The sequence below is a fragment of the Lactuca saligna genome, chromosome 2 (assembly GCF_052625555.1).
Source record: "Lactuca saligna cultivar CGN05327 chromosome 2, ASM5262555v1, whole genome shotgun sequence".
Classification (NCBI taxonomy): domain Eukaryota; kingdom Viridiplantae; phylum Streptophyta; class Magnoliopsida; order Asterales; family Asteraceae; genus Lactuca; species Lactuca saligna.
The window spans coordinates 51,131,556-51,146,980 of NC_136418.1; the positions used below are offsets into that span (position 1 = coordinate 51,131,556).

General features: G+C 37.7%; 1 protein-coding gene across 1 annotated transcript; it reads right to left on the reverse strand.

Moving 5' to 3' along the window:
• Window positions 1–304: 304 nt before the first annotated feature.
• LOC145030946 (putative disease resistance protein RGA3) lies at window positions 305–3,723 on the reverse strand. Its single transcript, XM_078979390.1, has one exon. It carries the CDS (start codon window positions 3,692–3,694, stop codon window positions 419–421), a length of 3,276 nt encoding a protein of 1,091 aa, XP_078835516.1. The 5' UTR covers window positions 3,695–3,723; the 3' UTR covers window positions 305–418.
• Window positions 3,724–15,425: the final 11,702 nt, after the last annotated feature.

The window sequence follows — 15,425 nt, forward strand, 5'->3', positions numbered from 1 at the left end:
TTCTGCAGCAACCCATGAAGAAAATACAAGATTAATATCGATTTAATTAACAAACATATTGCAGAGTAGATTCCTCTCCCACTAGACAGAAGTTTAGAAGTGTTGATTATTTTAGCAGATAAAGCCAGAGTATGTGAGTGGTTTGGCTTGCTCGTGACAATGCTATTTTTGTTTATGTTTAATACAGGTACAGAAAAATCTAACCATCTAATCACGGTTACATATGGTTACCTTTTTTTTTTTTCTTCCTGAAATAATGACTTGCACTCTGTAATCATGCTATATATGTTTGCATGTTATACAATTAATCAAAACAAAATTATCACTAATCCATCATTAAATTGACAATAATCAGTAACAAGTCACGACTAATATTAGTGTACTTAAAAAAAACCCAAGCCCCTAAACGAAACGACACCTATCGATGCACACCCCGTACATGCCGAAGGACGGCCTTGTTTATGTACACCCTTGAATGATTTAAACTGACAAAATCTGCTTCACACGGTGCTCTCCATTTAACCTTTTCTTTATTTAACCCTTTGCAAACAGTGAAACACATTTCTCGAATAGATGACATTTTGGTTAACCATATAGGCAGTTCTTTTATTCCAAAGCTATCTACGCATAACCGTGTCAGTGACTTGAGGTGTTGTATTTCTTCTGGCATCAACTCCCAGTGATCACAACCCCACAATTCCAATGAGTGAAGGTGGTTACTTAACTTCTCGATGCCTTGGAGACTTGGGAAAGAATGGAGCTCCTTCGAGAACGGACCAAGTATCAACTCATTTAAGAGGGCAAAACAGTCAAACATTTCGCAAGGCAAGGACCGCAGTCCGTAGCAATATTTAATTTGCAAAGTCTTCAAAGAATGACACTGGTTGGGGAAATTGGTTATTTCTGAAAGACTTTCGCAATAGGAAATTTCTAAAAATACGAGAGATGTGAGGCCTTGTATGCTCTTAATGTACTCTAGACCTGTGCAGTCACATATCCTTAAGGATACAAGAGGATGGGGATGGCATTCATCTAACTGAATAATCCTTGGACAACTCTCAATTTCCAAACTCTCGAGGACAGGCGATATCATTTTTGAGCTGTTGGTTTCTCCGTCTATCCACTTTTCCAGTTTTTCCATACGTATTAGTCTGAGCGATCTCAACCTTGGAGACAAAGGCTTCATTGATCCAGTAACATCGGAACTCCTTAAACATGTCAAGTTGTCCATTTCCATTAATACCAGCTCCCGAAGATGTGGTAGGTGCTCAAGTGTCGGAAGAGAGAGGCAGCTGCTACATCCATATAATGTGATTGACACGAGCTTGTCAAGGGGAGTCCATTTCCCGTCAATATTGATTGCCATCTTTGTTACCCAATTTGGAAAATGATAACTAGAAAATTTGTTAATTCTCAACATTTTCACATCTCTAGGGGGTTGCAAGCCTTCCAATACTTCCTTGTCGTTTCTGTTGGCACCTCCATTGCCACTCCAACTGAATTCAATATCGTATAATTTTCTTTTTCCGGATAATTCAGCCTTAACAGAATCCTCTTTGCTTCCCACATTTTCTAGATCGAAAATACGAAGCTTTCCGCTAAGATTATTCAAATAGCGTAGTGCTTCAATACCGTGTCCCTTGCTTTTAAGCACTGTGAAGGTTGGCAATTTTCGAAGAGAAATCAATTGTCCCAAGATATTGGTGGGAATGTCTACGTCACACACGAAATATCTCAGGCTTATCAAATTTCTCATGGCTTCTGGAAACTGCTTAAAGACAAAAGAGCGCAACCTCAGAGTTTGCAAGTGGTATAATTTACCAATAGATTCAGGAAGAACATGGATCATTGTCTTTGACAAATCAAGATACCTAAGATGCACCAACCCTCCGATTGAATCGTCTAACTCCCATATAGTATTCCCTTGGAGTTTTAGGATTCGAATGCACTTGAGTCGTTGAAATGAAAATTCCATCATATTTAATTCTTTGACAAACAACGTATGCAAAGTTCTACCCACCATATCCCATTCAATGAACATAGAAACCTTGGCTTCAAATTCAATGACCTCGTTGTGTTTGTTGTAAACAGCGAGATGCTTGAGCTGCTTAACCTTATCGACACGAGAAATATCATCATTCACTGCACACCCGACACTTAAGCCTTCTTGTTTGGAAAAAAGAGATAATGAAAGATCATGTAACAGACCATGCATGCTACAATGAGTGATGTGACCATACTCATCCCTTATAACATCTTGGAACAATGAATTGCTGACCAGAATTTGAAAAATATCATTTCCAACGTCCTCCATCTCATTGCTTCCTGTATCATCTGCTTCAACCAACCCTAAAGCCATCCAAAGTTGGATCAGTTCTTCCCTTTCCATGAGTGTATCTTTCTCAAAGATGGAACAGTATGCAAAACATTGCTTGGAGATAGATAGTCTAGGCAGATTATCTATGCTCAGTTCCAAACTCTTTTGAACTCTCTCCCTTTCATCTTCTAGATCCCAAATGTCACTATTTTTGATGGCCAACCACTTCTCTGGGTCACTGTAATTCTGCAATACACCTCCTATTACCTTTACTAGCAAAGGCAAACCACGACATTTTTTCACAATATCACGTCCTATCTCCTCCAATTTGGGTTGCCATGATTGTCCCACTAGAAACGCCCTCTCTTTAAAGATGTACCAACAATGATCATCAGAAAGACTTTTCAAAAGACATGAATTGATTTTCATAGCCTTAGTTCCAATGTCAAGTTTTCGGGTCGTCACAAGAACGCCACTTCCAGTTTCTGACTTTATCATCATCATATGACTCTTAAATTCTTCCCAATGTGATCTCTCTTCGTCCCAAACATCATCCAGAACTAGCAAATATCTTTTTGATCCCAACTTCTCTTCAAGAGCACTAATTAAATTGCCCATTTCAACCGACTTAGGTGCGTGTCCTGCAAGAATTTCATAGATCTTTGCTAGAAGTGTCTTGATATCAACCTTAACCGATACACATACCCACGCTTCAACATCAAAGTGTTGCTGGATTTTTGGATTATTGTAGACAGACTTAGCCAAAGTGGTCTTCCCCATCCCGCCCATTCCCACAATAGGAACAATCGTAAGCATTTCTTCTTTTCTGGATTCGGTTAAAAGGTGTATGATGTGCTCTTCATCCTCCTCCCTCCCAACAATTTTGAATTTCTCTAAACTTGGGACAGTCTGGGGGTATGGACGATCTGGAACAACGGGACCAGGTTGTTCATCTTTTAGTGTTAACTCATTGGCGAGCTTATTAATTTGAGACAACTTTTCATTAATATTTTTTATTTTTTGACCAATTTCTCTACGAAATGAAAGCTTTTTCATGCTTGGGAGAGAGGGTACCTTTCTATGCACCCGGTCTCGATTCTTTACCTCACGCCTCAGCATATCGTAGTCAACCTCATCTAACACGTCATCAGCTTCACCAACCACATCTTTTAGCTGTTTCAGCCACTCCATCACACCATGTTTTTGAGCTTTCTCATTCTCGGCATCCTGTAACTTGGCACGAATCATTTTCAAGGACTGTTCAAGTGTGTGCAACTTCGCTTTGTAACCCAAAACAAGGGCGATTTCGTTGGCAGCTAACGATGCCACTTTTTTTAGGATTGCGTCGGCAGCAACAGAGACTAAAGCGTCAGCCATTTTCAAGATCGAGGGAATGTGTGTGTGAAATGAATAGACGAGCTTATCTATTTAACAAGAATAAGAATAAAATATTATATAATTATATGTATTGGATATAGGTGGGTGAGAATATAATTAGCCATTTACAAATGTAATGAATGAAGGTTGCAAACTGCCCCCATGAGCTCAACAAACGATATTGCCTGTATTAAACATGCGTAGCTACCACTGATCCACCTATTAACTTTCATTGTCGTTATTGAAAACTCATATAAATGATCCACTTATTAACTTTCTTTGTCCTTATTGAAAACTCATATAAATTGGTTTCTGTTAAAAATAATATATCATTTTTTAGTATTTAAAATTACTGTACATGCACTCTTTTATTATTTAATATCGCGCAAACAAAGTTAATTAAAGTCAAAACAGCATAATTGTAAATGGTATCCTAATAAAACCTCTGCCGTGCGTTAATTGCACATTAAATTGGATCCCACTTTTTGGTATTAAATAAATGGGATAGTAACTTGATAGATACCAACTGGCCAATGGCCTAGCGGTATGGAGTGATCATCTCATTTGAGAGGTCAAGGGTTCAAATCTCGTTTGAGATATAAGTGGTTATTTAGGAGTACATTAGTTAGTTTGCCGTTTAAAAAAAAAAAGTAACTTGATAGGTTAACCTACCATAGCTTTTGGTTACTAAATTAATTTTCATGTTTTATTAACCCGGCACTGTTTCCAGTCAAGTATGATTTTTTGGTCATCTTCTCCGGTCAAACTTGATTTTCCGGGCAAGACCTTTTTTTTACTAGAAATGTTAAAAACCCAAAATTAGATGAGCACAAGAATTAGATGAACTTGAAATCCTTGACCTCGAACACAAGAACTCTATAAACTCGAAACCCTCAAACTCTAACTCAAAAACTTGATGAATCTGGAGGAAATCGAACTCAACACACCTAGTTTTTTTTTCTTGACCGAGATACAAATGAAATCGAACTTAAAAACCTAGGGTTTTTGTGTGCTCATTTTCATCTTCATTAGCTTTGAATTTAAGAACAAAACAGCAAACAATTTGTGAGTTCATTTTTGTTTGTTCATGTTCATCTTCACCGACTTCAAATTTTCACACACAAACACCAAGAACACACAGTTAGGTGTCTTTTGTGAGTTTATTTTCAAAATTTTATGTCAAATTCCCTCAATAAAACTTAGATTAAAAGTGTGGCCAGAGGTAAGGAACGTCAGAAATGTCGTCCAGAAAAATCATACTTAGCAGAAACCCACATTGGAAATCGGCAAAACTCACTATTGAGGGTCATACTGGTATAATGTATACGTTTCCACAAATTCAATGGTTAATAAAGCACGAAAAATAATTGTGTGACCAAAAGCTAAAGTATGTTACCCTCTTTAGTCATAAGAAACGAGATTAGAGTTTAGAATGAATTATGAACACAAAATCGTAAATAATATTTGCTTAGCTCAATATATTTCTTTTGGAAGATACATAGTAAATTTAGAGTACAAGTAGTGAAGACTCTGAAAGATACTCTAACTCTAGTATCAATTCCTTAGTATAGGGATGACAAAAGCATACAAAAAATACATAAGGGATTAATCAATAAAGCTTCGAAATACAAATACCCTTATGCAAAACATACAAGACTACTTTGATACTAATACAAAACAAAGGGCGCTTCGACGCCTTACAACTATTTCGAACCCAACATTCTCCCTCCTTGTAAGTAGTGTTGAATTCTAAGTCATCAACATCTGGGCCGCTTGATGTATAACCCTCCTTATCTCAGCATACCAATTGATTGTTTTTCGAATATCTGCTTTGTCCCCATCATTGTTCTTTTTCCAGCTATTCATAGGAACCAGAAGATTTGTATACTGAGAACATGTATACCTTTCCACATCATAAGTTTGAAAAAGAAACTTAACGTTTTTCATTTTCTTATATTTACCCATAAAAAAATTCCAAGGGGCTTCATATAGATCTCCCCATCTTTATATCTTTTAAGACTTCGTTGACCCTTCAACATAGATTGGGGCACTGTTACTTGTTTTCCCATTGCTAAAGCCAATTCCACTGGAGTCATTTCAAGACAATCGTAGTAATTATCGATGAATAACTTAATGTGTGCATACCTAGTCAAGAAGTCTTCTTTATCTATCATTTGTAGCTTCGAAGTATCTACTCCTTTCAAAGTCCTTGCTACACTGATGAGATCATTTAGATTCATCAATGGAAAGTCTGCTACTGAGAAGTCGAATGCAACATTGTTAACTCAAACAACATGATAATGAAAATTCTGCAAAACTCCTTCGAATAACACATCCTTGGAAATGCTTAGAACTCTAACAATTTTGACCAACGACCAAATCTCTTCTCCCCTTTTCCAAGAACAGTATGGAATCGAAGCTTCAATCTCTTGAATTCATCTTTGTCTTCAAATATGTCAACAATCTAATATTGCGAAGAAATGAACATCATTTCGTTGATAGGGAAGTCCAGTTAATTGAAATCTGAGTTTTCAATATCAAATCTTTTTTTAGGAACTTTAGGAAACTCATACATTACTCCACTGAAAACAGTAGCCTCAATTGTTTCATACTTGTAATGTTTGGATGGATCACCCTTATCAAGGCTAGGAGGATCACTCTATCTTTGTCGAAGAATACTCTGAATTTTTCTTTGCTTTTCCATTTCCTGCTCCAAACCCATCTTTTTCTCTTTGACAGTTGGTTCTATCAAAATACTCTTTCCTATTTGCTTCAACTCTTCTGTTGATAGAGGTGGCTTCGAACTTGACCCACCAGTAGATGATAGAAAGACACTACGTGTAACGTCCCAATTTTCAAGACTAAAATTTCTTTTATAAAACATTACTTAAAACACATTTATCAATCCATAACATAATCATAGTATTAATTCCAAAACATATTTTTATTATCAGAGTAAAACATTCCCAGGCTGTCTAATCTATGGTGTGTGCCATGCGATCACCCCGAGCTCTTCCCTTCGCTACTGGAAGTACCTAAAACCAAAACTAAAAACCGTAAGCACAAAGCTTAGTGAGTTCCCCAACCTACCACATACCATGCATAACCACATACTGGGCCACACCCGCTATTCTGGGCCTCGCCCACTACCTCGGGCCAAACCCGCTACAACGGCCCTGCCGCTCCAGGCCCCGCCTGGCTTCGAGCCCTGCTCGGATACATATCTGTTTCACTTAGGCCTGCCTGTCACTAGGCCTCGCCCTCTAACATATAATAGCACATAAACATATTACCACACATAAGCTAAACATATACTAATGGATCCTGTCCTAAGGCCTCGCCTATCCTGGGCCTCGCCCTTGTCCTGGGCCTCAACCTTCCAGGTCAACCCTACTAGCCGAGTCTGCCTACTGACTCGCCGAGTTCATATGCTCAGAGTGCTTCCATTTGCGACTCGACTCGCTGAGTCAACCCATGACTTGCCGAGTCCACCGATTTCCGAGTCCTATCCTGTCCAACTCATTGAGTCTCCACTAAACTCACTGATTCGAGTTTTAACTCAAAGGGTTTTGGGGTTTCACGACATGACTCGCCGAGTCCAAGGCAAACTTCAACATACTCGCCGAGTTGTTCATCCAACTCGTCAAGTTCCTCTTAATCTTCATACTACTCGCCGAGTCTGCTCGAAGGACTCGCTAAGTCTATTCAGTCCTTCATGCATTCAGAGGCTTTTTGAGTCATGCAGGGACTCCAAACTGTAGATCCACTCTTCCAAGGCCTATTCCTCACGTAAAGTTGCAAACTTTACATGTAGCTAAGGAGATCTAGGCCCAAAACACTCTATACTCGGGTTTAAGACAACCATGCTTCACCTACACCCCCAAAACTGATACTTTATGACCCTCTAGGCCAGAATACACTTAGATCTGAAGTAGCAACTTCAAATCTGGACTTCTAACTCCAATTGGCTCTAGGACATGGCATAAAAGCCCCAAATCTCATGACAAGAAGGAATCTATGAGCAAAGGAGTGAAGGTAATGACTTCTTACCTTCAAATGCTCTGAAAAGTCACACCAACTCTAGATCCAAGGCTTCCTCTTGCACCACTATGAACTTCCTTCTCTTCCAAGCTTCAAATCACAACTCCAAGACTAGATCTTTCCTCAAAAACGGATATTGCGGCTAGGGTTCGATGTTCTGGATGAGAAGAGGTGTAAAGGAACCCTAAGGAAGAGAATGAGGTGCTTAAATAGTGCATAAAGTCCGGGATTTAGGGTTTCCCTCTTCAGACTGGACTCGCCGAGTCCATTCTCCGACTCGCCGAGTCGGTCACCTACTCCTCGACCCGGATCCCGCTCGGACTCGCCGAGTTCCTCCTTGGACTCGACGAGTTGGCCCTTTAACTTAGGATTTTCCTTTCCTTTCTTGGTCTTTCTGATTATGGGAGTTACACTACCTTTGGTTAAAGTTTTTGAAGTCATGGTTGTAGAAGTAGTTGTTGTAGATATTGGAAATGGAGAGAAAATTTGTATGATTGATAACATACCAACAACTTCGCCTTGATCTGAATTCTTTGATGCACCCACACCCTTATCTCCCCCTTGTACCCCTGTGAAGATATGTGGGGCAACCGTGGGCATCAAATTCACCAAATGCAGTAAAGGGCCAAGATCAACCTTTAGTCGGGACTCCAATGTTGAAAATAGTTGTGAGATGGACTCTTGAGAAACTATTAAAGAATGAATATCATGTTTTTAAATCATCTCCTTCACTTCTGATAATAATCCTTGTAGATGTACAAACTCCTTAGAGTTAACAGAAGTGTGATACACAACAAGCTTCGTGACTGAATCAACAACTATATCTACCTTAGTATGAAGGCTAGAATAGTTTTGATCAACCTTCGCAACCTCCTGCACCATTCTTGTCGAATTTATTCAATCTTAAAGTTCACATCCTCCTAAACTTTCTTGACTGCTTGAATGAACAAAAGATGACGTTCTTTTGCAACAACTGGTAAATCTTTGACTTAATGGTTAGATGATTCAGATTGAGATTTCACTCGAAGTTCGTTGTTTTTGTCCATCTGGTCCATCATGGATTTTAGTCGAAGTTCTTGAGCCTTAATCATCATATCAACCTCTATCCCAGAAACAATGTTTCGACTCCTAGCATCAGCTTGAAGCTAGAGTCACGAATTAAATTTGAGATTGAGGATTTTGAATTGCTTACCTGCCATTAGCATATGATCTAGTATGTCCTCCTCTTCTGGGTCAAATTGGATGTCAGCAAACGAAACACATACATCATCATCCTCTGTTGTAGTATCAGGAATACACTATGGTCCTTCTGTTGATTGCAAAGGAAACAAAGATGTGATAGGTTGATTGAGAATGTTTTGAAATGTGGGTGAGCAAATAGAAATAGGTAATGAAGTAGGAGCAACATATGGTGGTAATGAAGTGGTTGTGTCAATACCAAAAGTTTTGAAAGTAGATGAGACAGCAAAAGAAGTCGATACTCCATCACCCTTGTTGACATTTACGTCCATATCACATATGTCCGCATTGATGCCTAAAGTTCGCACCTCCTCCATATTAGACTTGGCATACGAAACTTCAGGTGGTATGACCGAAGTCTGCTCAGGAATGGAAATTTGCGAATGATCACCAAGATTAATGGTTGTGTCCACATCAAATGTTTCCACATTTCCTGCAAGACTGCCAGTCACCTCGAAAGTCGACTTGATTGGAGACTCCTTCTGTAGTGACAAAAAACCCGTATCATCATGTTGAAGTGGAGATTGAGACTTACCACTATTATTGACATCTGTTTCAATAATTATCTCATCCAATGGTTCTTTAACTTTCTTTTGCTTCTTTTTAAGCTTCTTCACCATTTCGTGAGCTCTTCATTTCTTGGAGGCTGGAGAAACAAGAGATGGAATCTCACGAATTGTGACACCCTTGCGAGTGATTTGAGGCTTATGAATCCTCTTTGGAAAAGAAATACTCTTGGTAAAAGATGGGGACTTCTTAGAAACTGCTTCGATAACAGGCCTTCCGATGAATGACGAGGCTTGTTATCCATTTTCTTTAATCTTTTGAGAACACTAGACTTCCAAGGCATGGCCATCTTTTCCGGTTGAGAAGTTTCTTTGTGAACAGGCTGAACAACTTCCTAGTGGATATGAACCGGACTAGGATTCGATGGACTAGCCTTTGTAACCTTCTTTGGTGTAGCAACAGGAGCAGGCTTCAATAGACTAGCCTGTATAACTTTCTTGGAGCTCTTTGGTCTTTTGGAAGGACCAGCAATACCCTTCGCTAATAATACCCCAGTCTCAATTGAATGATTAATTGTTTGAAGATAGGCAATAAGAACAAGATCAGCAGGATTTACTTTGCGACGCATTGCATCAGGAATCCTTGCAATGGTTGGAAAAACTTCTAAATCATCCTCCACAATCTTAGGATGTTGATATATTCCGAACTCAGCTTTAGGATCATCAACAAGAACCAAAATCCCTTCCTTTTCATAGACATACTTCAAAATCAGACTCCAATAACGTGCACATGAAACACCATTCACAACATTAGTGTTGGCAACGCTATTTCCAAACTCGTTCTTTCCATAATTGGGTGATGGGTTTTGAGCATAACTACAATCCTATGTGATTATGCAACCCTATTTGCTTTGGATATAATTTTTTCTCTATTGAACATGAAAATATGAACACCAAAGCAATAACCCTAGATCTAGCATATACAATTCGAAATTCATATACAATATTAAGGTTTGATCATTACCTCACTTGTTATATTGTAATAACAAGAACAATCCTTGCTAGATCTTGAATTCTGAAAGCCTAGTGCCCCAAGTGTTGCACTTCTAATGGAGTCACAAACACTGAACACAACAAGGATGACATTGAGAGACTGGAAATCAGCTAGGGTTTCTTACAAAGGAAAGAGTGGTCGAAAATCCATGCATGAGGGTCTTTAAATAGTTGTGGCTGCTAGGGTTTTCAAGTGGAAACCCTATTCCCTTGCTTAGGCCTTAAGCAGTCCATGGACCTCCTCGGTTAGAAGCCTTGGACAAATTCTATAGGGCCTCCTATTTATATCGTCCAGTTCTCCCATAGGAGTTCGTCAGCCCAACTTTGCAACTATCAATGATTTTGCAAAACCAGTCCCTCTATTATTAGTTAGTTCCTTTAATCCTAAAATTAATATCAAATTAATTTATGATTAATTACTAATTAATAATATGATTTTAAAAAAAAAGATATTAATCTTTTAATATATTAATAAAATCATTTTGAGTACCAATTTATTCTTCATATAATAAATCCTACTCTCTCTCTCTCTCTATCTCTCTCTCTCTCTCTCTCTCTCTCTCCACTAATCATCCTATCAAGTTGCATGAGTGAAGGCCACCCAAAAGGACCATGCTACAAATCAAATCCACGTACATACTAATTATAGTTATGGGATTAGAAACCTAACCCAACACTGGGTTGCATAATCAACCTGTAAATCATAATACAATGCTACGACCATAACATAAACCTCTAGTGTTGCTTTATCCAATCTAACACTTCGTCCTGACAAGTATCGAAGGAAGATACCAAAGAGAAAGTTTCATATGCAAGGTAAAGATGATTTCGTTAAGTCACTCATTCTAGTTAGAGGTGGTTGATGACCCATCTTGTTGAACATATGAAAAACCTGTTCACTCGTAACCTCATAGAAAGGTTCGACCTTAGGAATGTTCAAGAATTGGGAAAACTACTTCTTGGACAAATTGTACTTCTTCTTATTGGTCAATTGAAAAGTAACCAACTTGTTTGTCTTGTTAAACACACCACTAGAAGCAGCAAGTTATAACCACGTCATCGGAATAGAGAAGGATGCTGACATAACAGTAGATAAGACAGAATGATTCAGAGCAACGATGAGCATCTTCAGTTCACCAGGATAAGCTTTTACGTTTGGTTGAACCCTGTAATTCGTTCTTTGAATCTTCAAAAGTTGTTGTGTTGTATCCTCATCGGTGGTTTGGGAAGGATCAATATTCACATTTATGGCCGCCATTGTTAGGTTTTGAAGTTATTTAACAGAACAATATGTATAAGGGAATAATATTTAGGAAAATTTTAACTTGATCGTGCAAACTTGGAATGAGATTACCCAAAACCATTTTATACAAAAACCCTAAGTTTGAATTTGAAGTGGTTATGCATTAAAATCGTGACACACATTGCCTTGAAAATCGGGCCTATAGCCGTAAAAGTAGCCACGTCAAAAAAGTGATGAGAACTTTTCCTTGAAAATCGTGAAGTAACCAAACCGTCACATCAATCAATCATTTTGCTTTCCCCAAGTGGATAAGAACCACCAGAGAACCTTCAACATGGAGGGTGGGCTCTTTCGCTTTTGGGTTGGGAAGTGAAGTCATATGCCAGGCATTTCGAAATCATCAGCCTGAGTTGGTATTTCTCAAAACCTCAAGGATTTCGTTGTGTTTATAAGTGTGCCAAGGGATGAGAGAAGAGCCAAAAATAAAAAAATGTGGTTTTATGATATCAATACATAAATTGACATAAATATAGTAAGATCCTAGGCAAAGATCAATTCGTTCTACATCAAGAGAGATGTCGAATAGCTTGTGTGGTTTCCCATGGATTATAATCAAATACTCATAGAGGAGTATCAAAGGGATTTTTTTCAAGGCTTCGTAGGTAGTCTAAATTTTATTACAGGTCACAACTTAACATAAGTGTGAGAAAGTGTAAACAAAATTACTTGTTTAACCAGTGTAGTCAATGACAAGTAGGATCTGAAAAAAATTTATAAGTAACTAAAGTTCAAGTAGATATTCAGACAAAAATCATATTCCAAGAAAATAAAGTGTTGGATCCTGTTGTGGAAAAAATGTCTTGGGTTTAGATCATTTAATCAAGACCACTCAAACGAAGAAATATGATTTTGAATATCAAAATATGGTACTGAAACAAGTGTTTCGTTAAAATCTTGAATTTGAAGTTCACCATCAATTCCTTAATAAGTTCGAAATGTTGGTTTTCACCTTCATCACAGTATCATAAACACATACTTTGTATATACCTAAATCCTGGTTGGTTCAAACCAGAGATGTCTTGGACATATGTCATTGTGTGTGATCTTGAAAGAATTTTATGATGAAAAAGATTTGTTTGAGAAATGAAATGTACCTATGCTATATTTGGACCAACCAGGAAACTCTCAACTCGACATAAAAAGAGTAAGGTAGCTCAGTGACTAATGTGAATATAGACTGATTGGGAAGGAATCCAAGTGACGAGAGATCCATTAAGGCTTGGAAACACATTGAGTCTAGGAGGCTTGGGACAACATGTTGCAACATGCTACCAGGGACACCTAACTAGCACAAAGTATCGAAGTAATACCTTTCTCTAAAGCTGCAAATGCAAGTGCCACCAAGAGACATTGAAAACAAGCTACAAAAACAAGTTAACCCAACAAACAAAAAATTGATTTTTTATTTTTGAAATGAAAATAACAAAAATAAGAAAATATTTTTGGTATTTTTGTTTTTGAAATGAAAATAACATAATTAAGAAAATCGTTTTTGTATTTTTGTTTTTGAAATGAAAATAACAAAAAATAAGAAAATCTTTTTGGTATTTTTGTTTTTGAAATGAAAATAACAAAAATAAGAAAATCTTTTTGATATTTTTAATTTTTTAAAATACAAAATCTAAAGAAATTAAGAAAAATGCATTTGACAATCGAAACGTAATGTACCACACATTAATTTGAGGTTGTGTTTGGAGTAATGAAGCGAAGTCTGACTCGGTTAGAGGAAAGTCGAAAACAAAGCGTGTCGAACGCTGAACTGTGAACAGTAACCTCTAAACCATTCAACGATATGTAGACACTTAGTGACTTTCTGACGAAGTCCCATTTGGAACAACATTCACATCAATCATGCCTACGCCTGACAAAATCCTTAGAAAAGTGTTTTCATCCAAGGGTTTTGTAAAGATATCAGCAAGTTGATCTGTTCTCTTTACAAAATGAACTTCAATGTTGCCATCTTCAACATGATCTTTAATAAAGTGATAGCGAAGTGCGATGTGTTCGGTTTTTGAATGTTGCACTGGATTATGGCAGATGCAAATAGCACTTTGTGAATCACAATACAACGAAATTTTCTTCATGATGATTTCATAATCGCATAGTTGAATTTAAATCCGTATGATTTGAAAAGTCCAAGTTACACTAGAAACATAGTCTGCTTCTACCGTGGAAATCAAAACACAAGTTTGTTTCTTTCGTTGCCATCTAACAAGCTTCACATCCAAATGTTTACATCCACCACTTGTGATTTTACGATCTAGTTGACAACCTCCAAGATCCGCATGAGAAAATGCATGTATGAAAAACCCTATTTTCGAAGGATTCCACAAGCCCAACAAAACTGTGCCTTTGAGATAGCGAAAGATGTTCTTGACAACAGTAAGATGAGATTCTCTAGCATTTGACTAATACCTAGCACAATTGCACACAACAAACATGATATCAGGTCTATTGGCAGCTAAGTAAAGTAACAAACCAATCATACTCCTGTACAATGTGAGATCGACAATAGGCTTGTCTAATGAAGGACCAAGACGCATGCCACTAGCCATATGTACTCTCAGTTTCAAACTGTGCATCATGCCAAAATTCTCAATAAGATTGCGAGAATACTTCTATTGATTGATAAAAATTCCTTCTCTGCTTTGAAAAATATTTAATCCCAAAAATTATTGATCTTCCCCATCATGCCATCTCAAACTGGCTTTTCATCATATTCTCTGAAGGGCCATGAAAATGGTTTGGGCTAGGCTTAGCATGTGATTGTTTTTGGTTTTGTGTCTGTAATCTCACTTTATGTTATTTTGTACTCTGTTGTGTTTACCGCCGCAAACTAGGTTTGCGGTCAAGTTGGGTATAAATAGTGTAGGAGCTAGTCATTTAGGGGGTTATATACTCTAGAAGTTTATTGCCAGTCTTTGAGTTGTACCTGACGATTTCTAGTTATTAATCGTGTGCAAGCTCAATTCATTCATCTTATTGTGTTATTCTCGATTCATGTTTGTTTGATTACCAGTTTTAGATCCAAAATCGGACCTAACAATTGGTATCAGAGCAGTAAACTGATATCAAACTCATCAATCGAGATTTTGTGTGTTCAAGCTGTTATTCTCACCGTTTAATCGTTAGATTCTGCGTTCTAGGTGTTGGAGGAACTACTTTCGTCTGGAAAATACGAATTTTAAAGGCTTATTGAGAGTTTACGGCCAGTCGTGAACTTTGTTTACTGTCCACTTAAGAACCGTAATCTCTAAATATTCATACACCGTAAACAAGTTTGAAGAAAAGTGAACCCATAAACCGTAAACCCATAAAGCGTAAACATCTAAACCGTAAATCCCATACCGTAAACCTCGACCGTAAACCTAGTTTATGGCCGTAATCATTTAGAGATTACGGTAAACCTAGTTTACCGTAAACCGTAAACCGTAAACCGTAAACCCATAAACCGTAATCTCTAAATATTCATACACCATAAACAATTTTGTTTACGGTCGCAATCATTTCAACTGTAAACCTCGACCGTAAACCTAGTTTACGGCCGTAATCGTCTGCCTTGTCATATCAACCGTAAACTCCTTTGGAA